Source organism: Lepidochelys kempii, chromosome 27 (assembly GCF_965140265.1).
Source record: "Lepidochelys kempii isolate rLepKem1 chromosome 27, rLepKem1.hap2, whole genome shotgun sequence".
NCBI lineage: Eukaryota > Metazoa > Chordata > Testudines > Cheloniidae > Lepidochelys > Lepidochelys kempii.
The window spans coordinates 5,576,256-5,590,859 of record NC_133282.1 but is presented as its reverse complement, the minus strand read 5'-3'; the positions used below and the strand labels follow the sequence as shown (position 1 = coordinate 5,590,859).

Below are 14,604 nucleotides of genomic sequence, written 5' to 3'. Positions count from 1 at the left end.
CTCAGGGGTGGATTCCTGGAGCAGGAGGATTTCAGCTTTAGCCTTCCTGACCCCCGGGAGCTGCAGGTGCCCCTGCTGTGCAGCATGGGGATGTGACGCACTAGGTGGCTGCAGGCATGTTACTGTATCTCCTCAGCCCTTCCCATCCGAGCAGCCCCATTGGTATAATTCACAAAGACACGTAGGGGTCTAAGTCTTGCTTTATGCCCCACAAAACTCCAGCCCGACCCTGCAGGTATTGAAGCTCCCAGGGTAAAAGCTCACCCAGTGCCTCAGGGACACACGCACAGCTGCCTCCTCTCGCCATCTAGACACCATCTCCCACCCGTGCTCCAGCGGGAAGAGGCTAGGCACATGCAGGCCTGAGGCAGTAGGTGCTCAGAGGCTGCCTGCCAGTGGGGGTCCCAGTGAAGGCCTGGCCAGCAGAGAAGATGGTGGTGACTGTTACCCTGGAGCACTCCCCAGGGATGTAGGAGACCAGGGGTTTCCTCCTCTCAGGAGAGCATCCTAACCAGTGAGCTGTGGGGCTCCCTCAATCTCTCCTGCTGATGCTGTGGACTAAATAATCAGTGTTCTTTGGACCAGTGTGAGAATGTACCTGGAGCCCTAAGGTTAGGGCACTGAGAGGGGAGACCCCAATTCAAATCTGTCATGGCAGAAAGGGGGGAATTGAACCTGGGCTTTCCCCCATCCCGGCTGGGTGAGCACCAGCACCTCAGTCCCCCTGGTTCATTGGGCAGAGTGAGACACCTGCCTAGGGCCCTGCTTCGGCAGGAGGGGGGTCCTGTTCACAGCTCGTAGCCTGGATTTAGGGGCACCTCTCACCGAGAGAGGGGCAGGGCTTAGCACACACCCCTGTGGTCAGCATCACCCAGTGGCTGGCATAGGTGGCTTCCATTCCCAGGGGCCCAACTTTCCCCATTCATTGCAGCAGAAGCCTGGGCACCTGACTTGGCTTTGTGGCTCCCAGCATTCCTGGGCATCGCCACTCAGCGTCACAACTCCCCCCATCTTGGTGACACTAGCCCACCCACATGCAGTTAATTAACCCTCCCAGCGCCTCGGGAGATAGGCAGGCTCATTGATCCACATACGGACAAAGCCCTGAGACATTGCATGCTGGTTGCTACCCTTCACCCTGATCCCTCTGCTTGCATGTTTCATCCCCGTCTCGGCCACACAGACTGAGCTCTTCGGGGCAGGGTGACGTGTTTGCACCAGGGGACCCCAACCTCATTCGGGAACATCAAGCAAACCATAAATGAGCAGCAATAGTGTGACCTGGGCAGCAAGTCAAGAGCAGATCCCAGTTCCCTGCTCTGGCCGTTTGACCACGCTGCCTAGTTCTGAACAGCAGAGACACTGGCCTAGCTTTGCTCTGGCAGCAGCTGGTGTGCATACTCACCCCAGGCAGTGCAGATCTCACCTGCAGCGGGCCGCAGGTTGGAGGATTTGGCTGCAGCATCCAGCTCCACCTGCACCCCCATTTGATCTCACACCCAGGCCTTTTAAAACGACAGCAGGCTTTCGAATGGCTTGTCTGCCTCACCTTGCTGGGCGGTGCGTCTGTCGGCTTAGCTCTGCGAGCTTGTTAGCTGAGGCAATGGCTTTTCCTCTGCGCAGGAAGGAAGGATTGAGAGAGATGGTGCAGGGAGGGTGGGGGAAGGTCTTTGGGGTGAACAGAGTCTCAGCTAATCTCCCCAGATATTTATTTTTTCCCAGCTCCTACGCAGATGGGATCAAAGTGTTAACATCTCTTGTGAAAGACGTCAATCACTTCAGCTGCAGGGAGGCAAAGCTGGGTTCTCCCCCCAGCCCCCACTTAATGAGAGGACCAAACTTTAAGGAAGCTGAAAGTTTTAATTATAATCTTCCAGCCTCCAACAATGCAAAGCTGGGTGCACACAAGCATCTTCCTTTGCAAGCCAGCTCTCTCCAGCATTACACCAGAAAGGGACTGAAATAATTAGGGCAGTGGAAGTTTGTAACCCCCGCACTTCCCAGAGGGGAGTTAGAAAGCAGCAGATCGCTAAGCAAACCCGGGGCTGGCTGTCAGGAAGGGTTGCATCAGGAGCAAAGGGGACAGCTCTCTGGGAAATGAGCCTGGTGTTAGCATACTAAAGAGAATGGCATATTTAAAATTCTTGGGTTATTGCTACACCCCCTCATTGGATTGTAGCATTTTTGTGAATCTTCAGCTGGATTGTCTGGGCCCAAGGCTTTGTGCAAGAAAGTCCTCTCCCACAAACGGATGCAGGGTTATTGTAGGTGAGCTGATCCCAGGATACTAGAGAGACAAGGTGGGGGAGGGAATATTTTTTATTGGACCAACTTCTGTTAGCGAGAGAAACAAGCTTATGAGCTCCACAGAGCTCTTCTTCAGGTCGTTCCCTCTCCCGCTTTGTGGGGTACCGGAGTCCAGGCTCCAGCCTGAACCAGGTCTACACTGCAATTTTATAGTCCCACCACCTGAGACAGCTGACGCAGGCCTGCCCTAGGTGTTTTATTGCAATGCAGTCATAGCCTCAAAGCCCCTCTGCCAGCACGTAAGTATTGAAAGGAAAAGAAAATCGGGGCCTCATAAAGATCCATGCAGAGCTGTCTGGGAGGCACAGTTTGATTGTAAAGAGGAAGGTGATTTGAGCTGGGTTCGGGATGCAGAGAAGAGGCAACTTCAGGGGGTCGCTAGTGAGACTCTTTCCCCTCCCCTTGGCAGAGGCAGTGCCAAGCACTGGTGAGGGGATGATGTGAACCAATGGCTGGAACTGGCCTGAAACTAACGGTAGATTGAGAGGGCAGCAGAGGAGGCTCCAGCAGAACTGAGAGGTTGGGACAGTTCCCACTGAAGTGTCCTTGCTGAGCCAGCCCCCTGGTTAGTGGTAGCAGTAGGTGGGGCCGCTCACACACAGTATTTCTCTCTAGCTCACGCCCACTTACCTGAGGTTTCACCCCGTTTGCCCTCAGGCGCACTGGAAAAGTTCCAGCCGCAGCTGGTGCAGCACTGAACAGAACACCGGGGTGGCAGAGGCCTTGGCTGAGGGAGTCTGGGCCCTGAGCGAGAGGCTCGCTGGGCACCTAAGTCACTGGCCGTCTAGGGAGCCGCAGCAGGGCCATCCGAGAGCAGCTCCATGACAGGCTCTGGCTGGGAGGGAAGTGAGAAGTATCACACTTCAGAGCTTTATTAGAAGTGGAAGTACTGCAGCCATCTGTTAGCACTAGACACCGAAGAGGAGTTTACACAGGATCTAAAGACAGAACAGCGATAATCCATCTGGTATAAAATATAGGCCTATATCTGACTGGAGGAGAGTTGCACAGCCCATTTGCACTGCTCAGGAGACTCCCCACAGCCCAGCTAAGAACCCAGGCCGTTTCCATTAGTAAAACCAAGCCAGGCGCAATGTGAATGCCGAGCAACTCCAGTGAAGTCACTGGTGTAACTGAGATCAGACTCTGGCCCTCGAGGAGAGGACTTTCTGGCCAGGGCAGGCAAGAAGAGCAGCGGGGCCATGTGAGAGCACAGAGCAGGAGGGTTCAAGGAAGTTTTGCTTTGGGGTGTGTGGAGGTGCAGCAGTCTGCCCCCAGCCCTACAGTGCTCTGCCACAGCTGCTCAGCTCAGGAGCTGGGTATGCCGGGGTGCTGCAGGGCCCTAGGGCCAGACACCAACGAGGAGCTTTTGGACACTAGTAGGATCTGGACTAGGGAAGAGAACTGCCGGCAGAACGCCCCATTCCAGTCTTCTCTCCTTCTCAGAATGCGGAGATGAGGAGCAGGATGCTGCCACCCTGCAGAGGAGAAAGGGTGAGGAGACAGTAGGAGCAGCGCTGCCTTCTTCCTTTCATTGCTTCACTGCCAAGAGAGGCAGCAGGATCAGGAAAGCCCTGAGGAGACTGGCACTCATGGGAGTGCTGCCCAAACGCCAGGGAGTGGCAGCTCAGGACAAGGGGACAGCTCCCCCCTCAGGGAACCCTGCCACAGAAGGGAGGTTTGACCCCAGTCTGTACATGAGGAGAGGGGGAAGAGGTCCATGCTCCAGGGTTAGATCCACTAGATGCCGGCCTTGTCCCAGGCCTTGTCTGGCCGGCAGCGCTAAGCTAAAACGGCCCCTGCATTGATGTCCCTCCAAGGACACTTCAGCAGAAAAGCTTCATGGCCCGGGATCCGGGTGCAGCCAGCATTTTTCCACCAACGGCTTGGAGATCTTCTCTGCTGCTCTTGCCCAGAGGGCAGGAAGGAGGCTCTGGAGGTGAAAACACGGGAAATAAAAGCATAGGCCTGAGCACCACTGGGCAGGATCGCTGGCACCTGTAGCCCTTGGAGTGTCCCAGGCTGGCAGCGAGCCCACACTTCTACAATGGAGCCCACTTCCCACCCCCTTCTCCCACTAGGAGGCCCCACACCCTTCCTTTGTAGACTCGCTGCCCTCCTCCCCTTGTGCTACACAGGCACGAAAGCTCAAGGGGTAGTACCAGACCCACCGCTCGGCACAGGAGGAGGAAAGGATCTTCTGAGCCAGGTTTCCACCCGCCTCCCGGCCAGTCCAGCCCCCAAGGGCGCATGTGTGCTGGTCTTTGACCGATGGGGGCAGGGTGGGGATTCAGTGAGGCTGGGCACTCTTTGCACCCTGGGCTGAGCATACTCTTGGGAGCAGATGGCAGTGGGGGATGAGTACAGGCACCCCAGGGTGGGCTGCCGGGACACAATGGGGAAACACAAGGATTTGCATAAGTTGTCATAGTCACCGCAACACTGGCATCTCAGGCAGCTGTTCCCTGTACCCCACCCTTGAGTAGAAGGGCCACTGCTCAGATGTAGCAGGGGAGGTTCATCTGGCACCTGTACTAGCCAAGGCCAGGCCTAGCACCTGCCTGAGCCCAGGGGTTGCTCCCACAGTATATTCCCAAGCAGGAAGGCCCAGACTGGGGGCCCTCCTTCCTCAGTCTGTCTAGCCAAGCACTAAGAAGAGAAAGGGTTACCTGGGATACTTGGGGTCTGCAGGGACTTCACAGTGCTGCTCTGGAGCCTGGCAATTCGGCTCTGGCTCCGCAGCCCACCCAGCGAGCGGGAGGCAGTGCTGAAATGGAAGGCAAGGGCAATTAGCGACATTTCAATCCCAGCTCCCACAGGCAGGGCTCCTGAACAGCGTCAGTCACACCTAGGCTCTGGGGCAACATTTACCTTCATCCCCCTCAGCCCCTCAAGATCAATCCTGCAGCCATTTCACCTGCCTCAGCACTGGGGAGAGAAGGCCTGTTACAGGAGAGGGAGAGCACTCAGGCTCAGAAGGGAAGCACAAGAACTGCATGCTCCAGTGGTCCCTCAGACAGTTGCTTCTCCATGGGCTTCCCTGGACAGCTGCTGGGGAACCAGAGAGGGAGGATATGGACCTCACGCAATCCACTAGCTGGTGATCTGGTCTTGGGCTGGCTGCCTCCAGCGAGCTCTTACCTCATAGAACGCTTTCTCTTCTGTCCCATTGCTTTAGAGACCGAGGATAGCTTCGGGATGCTGCCAGGCGGGACGGAGGGGCCCTTCATGGTGAACACGGGCACGGCGGCTCTGAATCCAATCAGATAACAAGTTATCACGTGTGCACTGAAACACTCTCTCCTAGGCAGAATCTCAGGCCCATCTCCTCTGGACTTTCACTGCCATTGTAAATATAGAAGAGTTCCTACAATGAAGGCAAAGCAGTGAACATAATAAAGGCAAGCTAGCCCTATGGGCTACACCAGGGAGAAATGGGACATTAACTGAGACTACCGAGGGGTTAACTCCATAAACAGTCAGGGAATTGGGGTCTCACTCACCAGCTAGATGGATGAAATGCAAACCTTTATAACTAAAGTTACAAGCAAGGCCGCAGCGTCTATAGATTTGAGTAGGAGACTGAAGTCAGGCCTCCTGGGCGCTATTCCTGGCTCTGCTACTGGCTTGCAAGGTGACCTTGGGCAAGTCACTACCCCACTGTGCCGCAGTTTCCCCACCAATTCTTATATAAAGGGTATTCTGGAGTATCTACTTTGTCACCAAGCACATTCCCAGCCAGCATTTACAGACTAATACACATTCGGTTTATATAACTCAGCTCAAACCAGAGTCATTTTTGAAATGCAGCAGCAGGCAGGAGTCAAAATAAAGGTGGTACAATGGAACAGTCTCATCATTCATTTATCAGCATTTGCTAAGTGCTTTACGACAGCATTCAGAGGAGAAGTGAGGTACTGCTGGATTCTAACAAGTCTTTAGAGCTGGACACGCTATCTGAAGAAGCGATTCCTCTTGAATATTGACAAGAAAAGACAAGGAAGAATGGATTTTTCAAACACTTTCCAATTCTACATAAACAATGCATGTGCAAGGTTAGACTGGTGTTTGTTCATATATCTGACTGCTAGTTTTGGGGCTTATGAGTCTCAGAGAAAGAATTCCCTTGTAGCATTTTGACTCAAAGCCACAAGAACATCCTACTAGTACAGATGAACCAGAAAATGAAACTGACTAGAAGGCAGAATGAAATTCACCAGCCCAATTCCCTATCCAAAGCCAGTGCTGCACAGTGAGCAGGTTACAGTGGAACTGGTAGATAGGAGTCCCAGCAGTACTAACCTGGGCATGAAGGAAACTTCAGACTTTTTTAAGATGCACTGGACGTTCTCCCAGCCAGGGAATTCCGGGGCACTGAATTTCACAGGATCGTCCACACCAGATGAACAGCTGTCCTCAGCAAGGTCAAAAGTTATATTCAGGTCTCGGAAGGTCAGCGTAGCTGGAGTGCAGCAGTTTTGGGCAGCAGATGTTGTCAGGGGGACCCGGCTTTTGGTGACTGTTGATGGGCAGGGTTTTGGGATGCAATAAGGCACTAGTTGAGAAGGTTTAGCTCCCTTAACAATGGGGGTGCTGTGACTGATTGTCACTGGAGGAGCAGTTGATTCATTTGCGGAGCCCCTTCGCCGGCTAGGAAGGGAGGATTTCCGCTGGCGCTTTGCCTGCCGTTTTGGCGTGGCAGAAGTTCCTGTTTTGGATGGGCTGCTCATTTCCGATCTCCTCCTCTTCTTCGCTGGCAGGCTGGGAGTCTTGGATGAGGGACTAGGGACCAACGCAAGCTCCTGCAAGGACCGTGTCACAGACCTTGTCATTGGGGCAGCACATTCTGTGGCAGGTGCACCCTGCAGCCCGGCAGTGAATGGCACCACTAGGAGAGTAGGTAAGTAGAGTGTTAAGAGATATAGCCACATCTCCCCTTATCCTCTTAAGTGCCAGCCCGTCCAGACCAGACACCTGGGGCAGTCACCAAGCAGTGCATGCCCCAACCCGAAGCAGGTAAGAAAGGCCATGCTGGCATAGTCATAGATGTTAGGAGTTAGGTCTTCTGGGTTCTCTTTCTGGCTCACAGAGAGATGATGCCCAACTCCTCAGTGATTCTAAGGCATCTGTCACTGCCTGGTGGGCTTGAGCTTGATGTGTAAAACCAGCCCTCTGATTTACACGGAAGGGGGCTGCTAGCAGGCTGTTCTCAGGGAGGGGAACTAGAGGTTCACATTTGCTGTCTCCCCTCCCCACAATCCAGAGGCCAGGCATGGCACCCCTTTTACCCAAGCCAACCAAAACAATAAAGTAGTAAACATTATCCTGGAACAAGTCAACCTCAAGAGAACAAGTCTAAAAGAACAAACAAAAAGCCTTATCTGCCCAGAGCAGAGTTTTTCCCTTGAAAAGGGAGAAGTCCCTGAGACTCTGAAGTCCATTAGGCACTTTGACATTGCTACTGATTTTACATGGCAGGTGCCTCTGGAGAAGGGCAGCAGTATCTACGAGAGACAGATACCTAGGCCCTTCTATGTATGCTGCTTCCCCAGGTTTTGGGGCGAGGGGTAGCCAGCAGCTCCGGTGTCAATGGGTTGAGTTTTGTGCACGCACCAAGAGCACTGAAGTCTAAACATATAATTAAAAATAAACCCTGTAAAGTCTCTAAGCCTCACTTCCCTGATCTGTAAACCCAGGAAATACTGACCTATTGTATACAGAGAGGAGCCTTGTAGAGCCTCAGCTATACAGTGCTGGGAGATGGCTTACTGCGGCTATGCCCAGGCTTCTGTGAATGTGATTAAACTGCCATATAAATGGCCACATCCAAATTTTTAAAACTTGTGTATAATTGCACTGCAGGATCTACAGGTTGGTTTGTTTGAAACAAATAATGCCCCTGGGCCTTATTAGTTATAGAGAAAGCCTTCAAACATGAACCAAGTGTGACCAATGCCATGACCTGCACTCCGAGCTCATCTGCTCAGAGCTGAAATGATTTAACTGAGGTTTCAGAGTAGCAGCTGTGTAGTCTGTATCCACAAAAAGAAAAGGAGGACTTGTGGCACCTTAGAGACTAACAAATTTATTTGGGCATAAGCTTTTGTGAGCTCACTTCATTGGGCGCATGCAGTGGAAAATAAGTGGGGAGATTTATATATACAGAGAACATGAAACAGTGGGTGTTACCATACATACTGTAAGGAGAGTGATCACTTAAGGTGAGCTATTACCAGGAGGAGAGCTGGGGGAGGGGAAACCTTTTGTAGTGATAATCAAGGTGGGCCATTTCCAGCAGTTGACAAGAACGTGTGTGTGGTGGGGTAATAAACATGGGGAAATAGTTTTACTTTGTGTAGTGACACATCCACTCCCAGTCTCTATTCAAGCCTAAGTTAATTGTATCCAGTTTGCAAACTAATTCCAATTCAGCAGTCTCTCGTTGGAGTCTGTTTCTGAAGTTTTTTTGTTGAAGAATTGCCACTTTTAGGTCTGTAATGGAGTGACCAGAGAGATTGAAGTGTTCTCCAACTGGTTTATGAATGTTATAATTCTTGACGTCTAATTTGTGTCCATTTATTCTTTTACGTAGAGACTGTCCAGTTTGCCCAATGTACATGGCAGAGGGGCATTGCTGGCACATGATGGCATATATCACACTGGTGGATGTGCAGGTGAACGAGCCTCTGATAGTGTGGCTGATGTTATTAGGCCCTGTGATGGTGTCCCCTGAATAGATATGTGGACACCGTTGGCAACGGGCTTTGTTGCAAGGATAGGTTGCTGGGTTAGTGGTTTTGTTGTGTGGTTGCTGGTGAGTATTTCCTTCAGGCTGGGGGGCATTGTTTCATGTTCTCTGTGTATATAAATCTCCCCACTGTATTTTCCACTGCATGCAGCCGATGAAGTGAGCTGTAGCTCACGAAAGCTTACGCTCACGTAAATGGGTTAGTCTCTAAGGTGCCACGAGTCCTCCTGTTCTTTTAACTGAGGTTGATTTTAAACAGAGGCACTTAGCGGGGGGCAGAGGCTCTGCCACCGCACCTAGTCCTAGGGTCCCCAGTGCTGTATCCACTCAGTTGCCCACCCACCCTCAAGTTGCCTTTGTCCTCAAAGTGCGTTTAAGTTGGATCCCAGATGCCAAGTTAATGCTCCATGTAGCCAGGGGCTACATATGCGGCACCCAGCTTTGCTCTAGCCTGCTAGGGAGTTTGGGCTGCAGGGAAGGCTCCAAGGCAGGCAGCCACTCCCATTGGGAGGGAGGACAGTAGTGACAACCCCAAAGTGTGAGCCACTGAACAGAGCCTTCCAGGCTCCTCTGCCCTGTCACTCATGCATATACTTCAAATCCTGGGGGGACAGCAGAAAGTAGGGGTTGAGGCCCAGCTGTTCTGGAGACCACACCCACACAAGCTCACCATTATCCGAGTGCTGCTGCTCCTCTTGGGCTGGGGTCACCTCGGATCCGCCCAGAGTCCCAGCTGGCTCTCGACTCCTACCGGTTTCTCTTTGCACCAGGTATTCCAGTTCCTCAAACTCTGAGACCATGTCAGGGGTTAGGAGGTTGGCAGCCTTCAACAGAGAGTACTGCCTTTGTGCAACACGCAGGACAGCAAGTACCAGCCTGGGATAGAAAGGGCCGTAATGTGCGTTTCGCTGGAGCAGGTGAACACTGTCTCCAATAGTCTAGCACAGTGTAGCATGCCTCCCATGCCAGGTGAGAACCTGGTCCCAAGAACCAGTTAGCTGAAAATCGTGACTTCAGCCTAGGTCTTCTGGGCACCTAGGTTACATCACCAGCACCTCACTCCCACATACCACCTACCTGCATTGGTTCCAGGAAGCACCCAGACAAGCCTGTTCAATTCCAGGTGTCCTCTTAGGGTCGCACAAGAGCACAGACTGTTAGTGCAAGGGATGGCCAAACTTTACAATACAGCGGTGTTGCAGCTTGCTGCCAGTCCGAAGTCTGCACCTCAGCTGTAAATGGATCGGGCAGTGGAGCCCAATCCAAGGTGGTAAGATCTGGTCAGACTATTTTAAGACTGCAATAGCAGAGAAGGAATTGCTGCTTGATGGGTTCACCAGCAACAGAAACTGCAGGTTGTCAACTCTGTAGTCATCCTTTGATTCCAGAGCTGGTATCGCAGGCATTGGGACGCTGGGCTGGGCTTTTGGCACCTCTGGTTCTTGGCCAGGCTGGCAGTGAGACTTTGCCAGGTTTTAAAGTTAAACACCCCCCTTCCCCAGGGCTCCTCCTGAAGAGTAACTTTCCCAAGGGATCCATTCTGGCAAGAGACTTGGGGCAGAGATCCCAGCAGACTGGGTCATGGACCCACCCCAGGCCACAACCTGTAGAAGCCCAGGACATAAGGAGAGCTTCTGGAGGTGAATTCTACCAGTCTGAAGTTCAGGTTCACATACCATTTGCCACACTGGGAATTCTGACTCTGCTTTGTTGGCAGACTCCATATTATTGGGATTCATGGAGAAAGGGCAGTTACTTTGCTACCACTAGTACCTTAGTACATAAATTACTTGGGCTGGACCATTGTTGTTCCTAGACACCATGACCTCCTATGGCAGCTTTGGCACAGGAAAAAAAGAAATCTCCCCAGCACATGGCTCATTGGCCAGGCCTTGGTTTTGTCTCCCCCTGGAGCATTTTACAGAGATCACCCATTAGGATCAGGGAGGGGTATCCCATATGATCAGTTTCCAGTGGGCTATGGTAGGTGCTGCCTTTATAGGACAGGTAACTACAGAGGCCCTATATCCCTATTAACTGCTCCTGCCCCTTCACAATCACCATGAGGAGCACAAGCACCCTGCAGACTGCACTGGTTCTTTCAGCCTGGGCACAGTACTGCCGCACAGTTCATCTTGCCACAGGAAGGAGCACGTCCCTTTTTCCTATGTGCACGTATGTGGGGGCAGCAGTGGGGGAGGTGGTGAGGGAACACTCACCTCTGGGTCTGATCCCGGGGCAGTCCCTGGAGCAGAGAGCTTGGTTTATTGGTTGTCTGCTGAAGATCTGTGGCATAGTCATGAAGTTCCTTCTCTGGCGTCTGAATTGATCACAAGGACGGAACGTACGTTAGTTAGTTGGGGATTGGTCCTGCTTTGAGCAGGGGGTTGGACTAGATGACCTCCTGAGGTCCCTTCCAACCCTGAGATTCTATGATTCTGTGAATGCTTTTGCTCAGTTTTGCCAGCTCCTGCCACTCTCACCTGGCACAGGTTTAATGGAGGAGAGAGAGAGTTTACTGTAGAGCAGAGGACACAGCTTCAGCACAAGCTGTAACTGGCCCCCCAGACAGTAACATGTGTCACGTAGATGGGGCTGTCCTTGTACTTTACAACAGAACCAAGCAGCATGAGAGACTAGTGGACTGCACTGCACATCACATGTTCACTGCTCACTGAGCCATGAGACCTTGTACTGCATTATGCAGTGGAGAGCTCCTCAGCTGGACCCTTGTCTTAAGGCACAGAACAAGGTGCCGTGGGGACGGCCATCAGCGAGGTGTTCTGCAGAGCCGTGATCCTGTGGGGCTGAGTGCAGCTTTGGAGCAGCCTCTTATCCTTTCCCCAGGATAATGCTCATCTTCCAAGGCTCACCTTCCCAGCTTCTCTACTCCCCCCCTCCGCTGCTCACCCTCCAAACTCTCTCTCTCCTCCACAGATATTGCCATAACCCTGCTATTCCTCATCAGTGTCTCAACACCTCAGGGTCACCCTCACCTATCCTACTCTTCCCCTCACCCTGCTGCTGTCTCATTCTCTCCAAGTCTCCAAACCTGCCCAAGCGCTCCTCTGCCAACCAGCCCCTTCTCTCACCTGTTCCACTGCTCCCAGGTCCTGTTGCTGAAAGGATGGTCTCCCTTTCAGCTCCTGCTGCTGTATCACCATTTCCTGGTTACCCTTCTCAGGGACTTCATGATCTGGAGACCCCTCCTGTGCAGCCTGTGCTGACCTGTAGCAATAGAGGAAGAAGCAGCAATAACAACACGGAGACAAGTTCTTTAGGAGCAGTTGCCAGAGCAGATTTGGGTGGAAAGCTACAGTGTTTGCTGCCACCACTTACAGGCTTCTCTGGGGTGGTCAGAGATGGAGACCCTCATGGAGAACTTTCTTTTACAGTCAGATTTTGCAAGTCTTGTTCTGTGCTTAGTCTGGCAAAAGGCCTTCGTGGACCACCTTCCCTCTCACTCGTCAGTGAGTCACTCTGCCCATCCGGGCTCTGGGAAGCACCGGTGGACAGACTATGGCTTCATCATAGGCAGGAGTGTACGACTGACATGACCATGTGCTTAGCGAGTCAACAGGTGTGGCTGCATTCCAATCAGCTCTGCTTTCAGACACAATCAAGAGTAAAATGAACCCTAAAAATCCTTGATGGGGGAAGCCTGGGAGATAGGATATAGCATTCAGCACTGGTCAGGCTCTTGGAAGGACAAGATTTGATGGTCAACAAAATGTACCTGAGCAGCTCCACCTGCCAAGGGCTAGACTGTGTCTGAGGAGCTGGAACCTGGTGGTCTGGATCCTGGGTGTTTCTCTCATAAGTTTGGAGCTTCTCTCGCAGATTTGCCACCTGCAAGGGAAATTCAACCCATGTAGATCCGATTTCCCCATCCTTTCATGGCATTCGCTGGCAATTCCACAAAGCTACACCTCCCTTCTGAGAGCAGCAGCCTATGCATTGCGGGAGAGATCTTGACACTTAGGACTTGTGGTGTTCCTCCTGCACTTGAACCCCTAAGCAGCAAGGGACACCACATAACAGTCCCCAAGCATGTCCGCCACTTGCTCATGAGCCTGTAGTCATACTCCACTCCAGAAACGGCAGTCAGGAGAAGTTTGTGCATTTCCAGGAGACCCCTCCCCAGCCCCCACCCATGACACTTGGAGTCCTTGGAGAGCGGCCAGGCACCTGCCCTTTATTCCCCCAAGCAGTCTGCCAACCTCCCTGGATTCTGTATCAGATTGCAGACTGTGCAGCACCTTCAGGTCCAAGTGTTCCAAGGAGGTAGTTACCAGAATCCAGCCTCTGCACTAGCCCCTGTGTTGGTTCGACATTCAGTTCAGTCTTATTCTGCCCTGACATCTGTCAGTGTTGTTATCTGTCTAGCAGATTGCCAGCTCAGGCTGGAGCAATAGGACAATTCACTGGTGTGTGGATAGCAAAGAAATGCTAAAAGGTCATTGTGTGTTCAAGCCAATTCACAAAGGGGGAAGTTATCACATTGCATTTACATGGCATATGCCCCCTAATTACATTTGCTCTAAATTCATGAAAAGTAGCAAAATGCTGATGTTTATAGATTCATAGATACTAAGGTCAGAAGGGACCATTATGATCATCTAGTCTGACCTCCTGCACAACGCAGGCCACAGAATTTCACCCACCACTCCTGCAAAAAACCTCTCACCTGTGTCTGAGCTATTGAAGTCCTCAAATCATGGTTTAAAGACTTCAAGGAGCAGAGAATCCTCCAGCAAGTGACCCGTGCCCCATGCTACAGAGGAAGGCGAAAAACCTCCAGGGCCTCTTCCAATCTGCCCTGGAGGAAAATTCCTTCCCAACCCCAAATATGGCGATCAGCTAACCCCTGAGCATATGAGCAAGATTCACCAGCCAGATACTACAGAAAATTCTTTCCTGGGTAACTCAGATCCCACCCCATCTAACATCCCATCACAGGTCATTAGGCCTATTTACCATGAATATTTAATTACCAAAATCGTGTTATCCCACCTTACCATCTCCTCCATAAACTTATTGAGTTTAATCTTAAAGCCAGATAGATCTTTTGCCCCACTGCTTCCCTTGGAAGGCTATTCCAAAACTTCACTCCTCTGATGGTTAGAAACCTTCGTCTAATTTCAAGTCTAAACTTCCCAGTGACCAGTTTGTATCCATTTGTTCTTGTGTCCACATTGGTACTGAGCTTAAATAATTCCTGACCCTCTCCGGTATTTATCCCTCTGATATATTTATAGAGAGCAATCATATCTCCCCTCAACCTTCTTTTAGTTAGGCTAAACAAGCCAAGCTCCTTGAGTCTCCTTTCATAAGACAAGTTTTCCATTCCTCGGATCATCCTAGTAGCCCTTCTCTGTACCTGTTCCAGTTTGAATTCATCCTTCTTAAACATGGGAGACCAGAACTGCACACAGTATTCCAGGTGAGGTCTCACCAGTGCCTTGTATAACGGTACTAAAACCTCCTTATCCCTACTGGAAATACCTCTCCTGATGCATCCCAAGACCGCATTAGCTTTTTTCACAGCA

The 14,604-nt window shown here is 51.7% G+C and overlaps 1 protein-coding gene across 1 annotated transcript in view; it reads right to left on the bottom strand.

Moving 5' to 3' along the window:
• Positions 1-4,133: 4,133 nt before the first annotated feature.
• The window catches only part of KIF18B (kinesin family member 18B), a 34,365-nt gene continuing 23,894 nt past the window's right edge, over positions 4,134-14,604 (bottom strand). The window contains exons 9-16 of the mRNA XM_073325697.1: positions 12,792-12,904; positions 12,148-12,283; positions 11,275-11,375; positions 9,726-9,931; positions 6,610-7,195; positions 5,449-5,559; positions 4,977-5,074; positions 4,134-4,240 (exon numbers count right to left, since the gene is read on the bottom strand). Of these exons, the coding sequence (XP_073181798.1) occupies positions 4,134-4,240; positions 4,977-5,074; positions 5,449-5,559; positions 6,610-7,195; positions 9,726-9,931; positions 11,275-11,375; positions 12,148-12,283; positions 12,792-12,904 (1,458 nt within the window). The remainder of the gene's footprint in view (positions 4,241-4,976; positions 5,075-5,448; positions 5,560-6,609; positions 7,196-9,725; positions 9,932-11,274; positions 11,376-12,147; positions 12,284-12,791; positions 12,905-14,604) is intronic.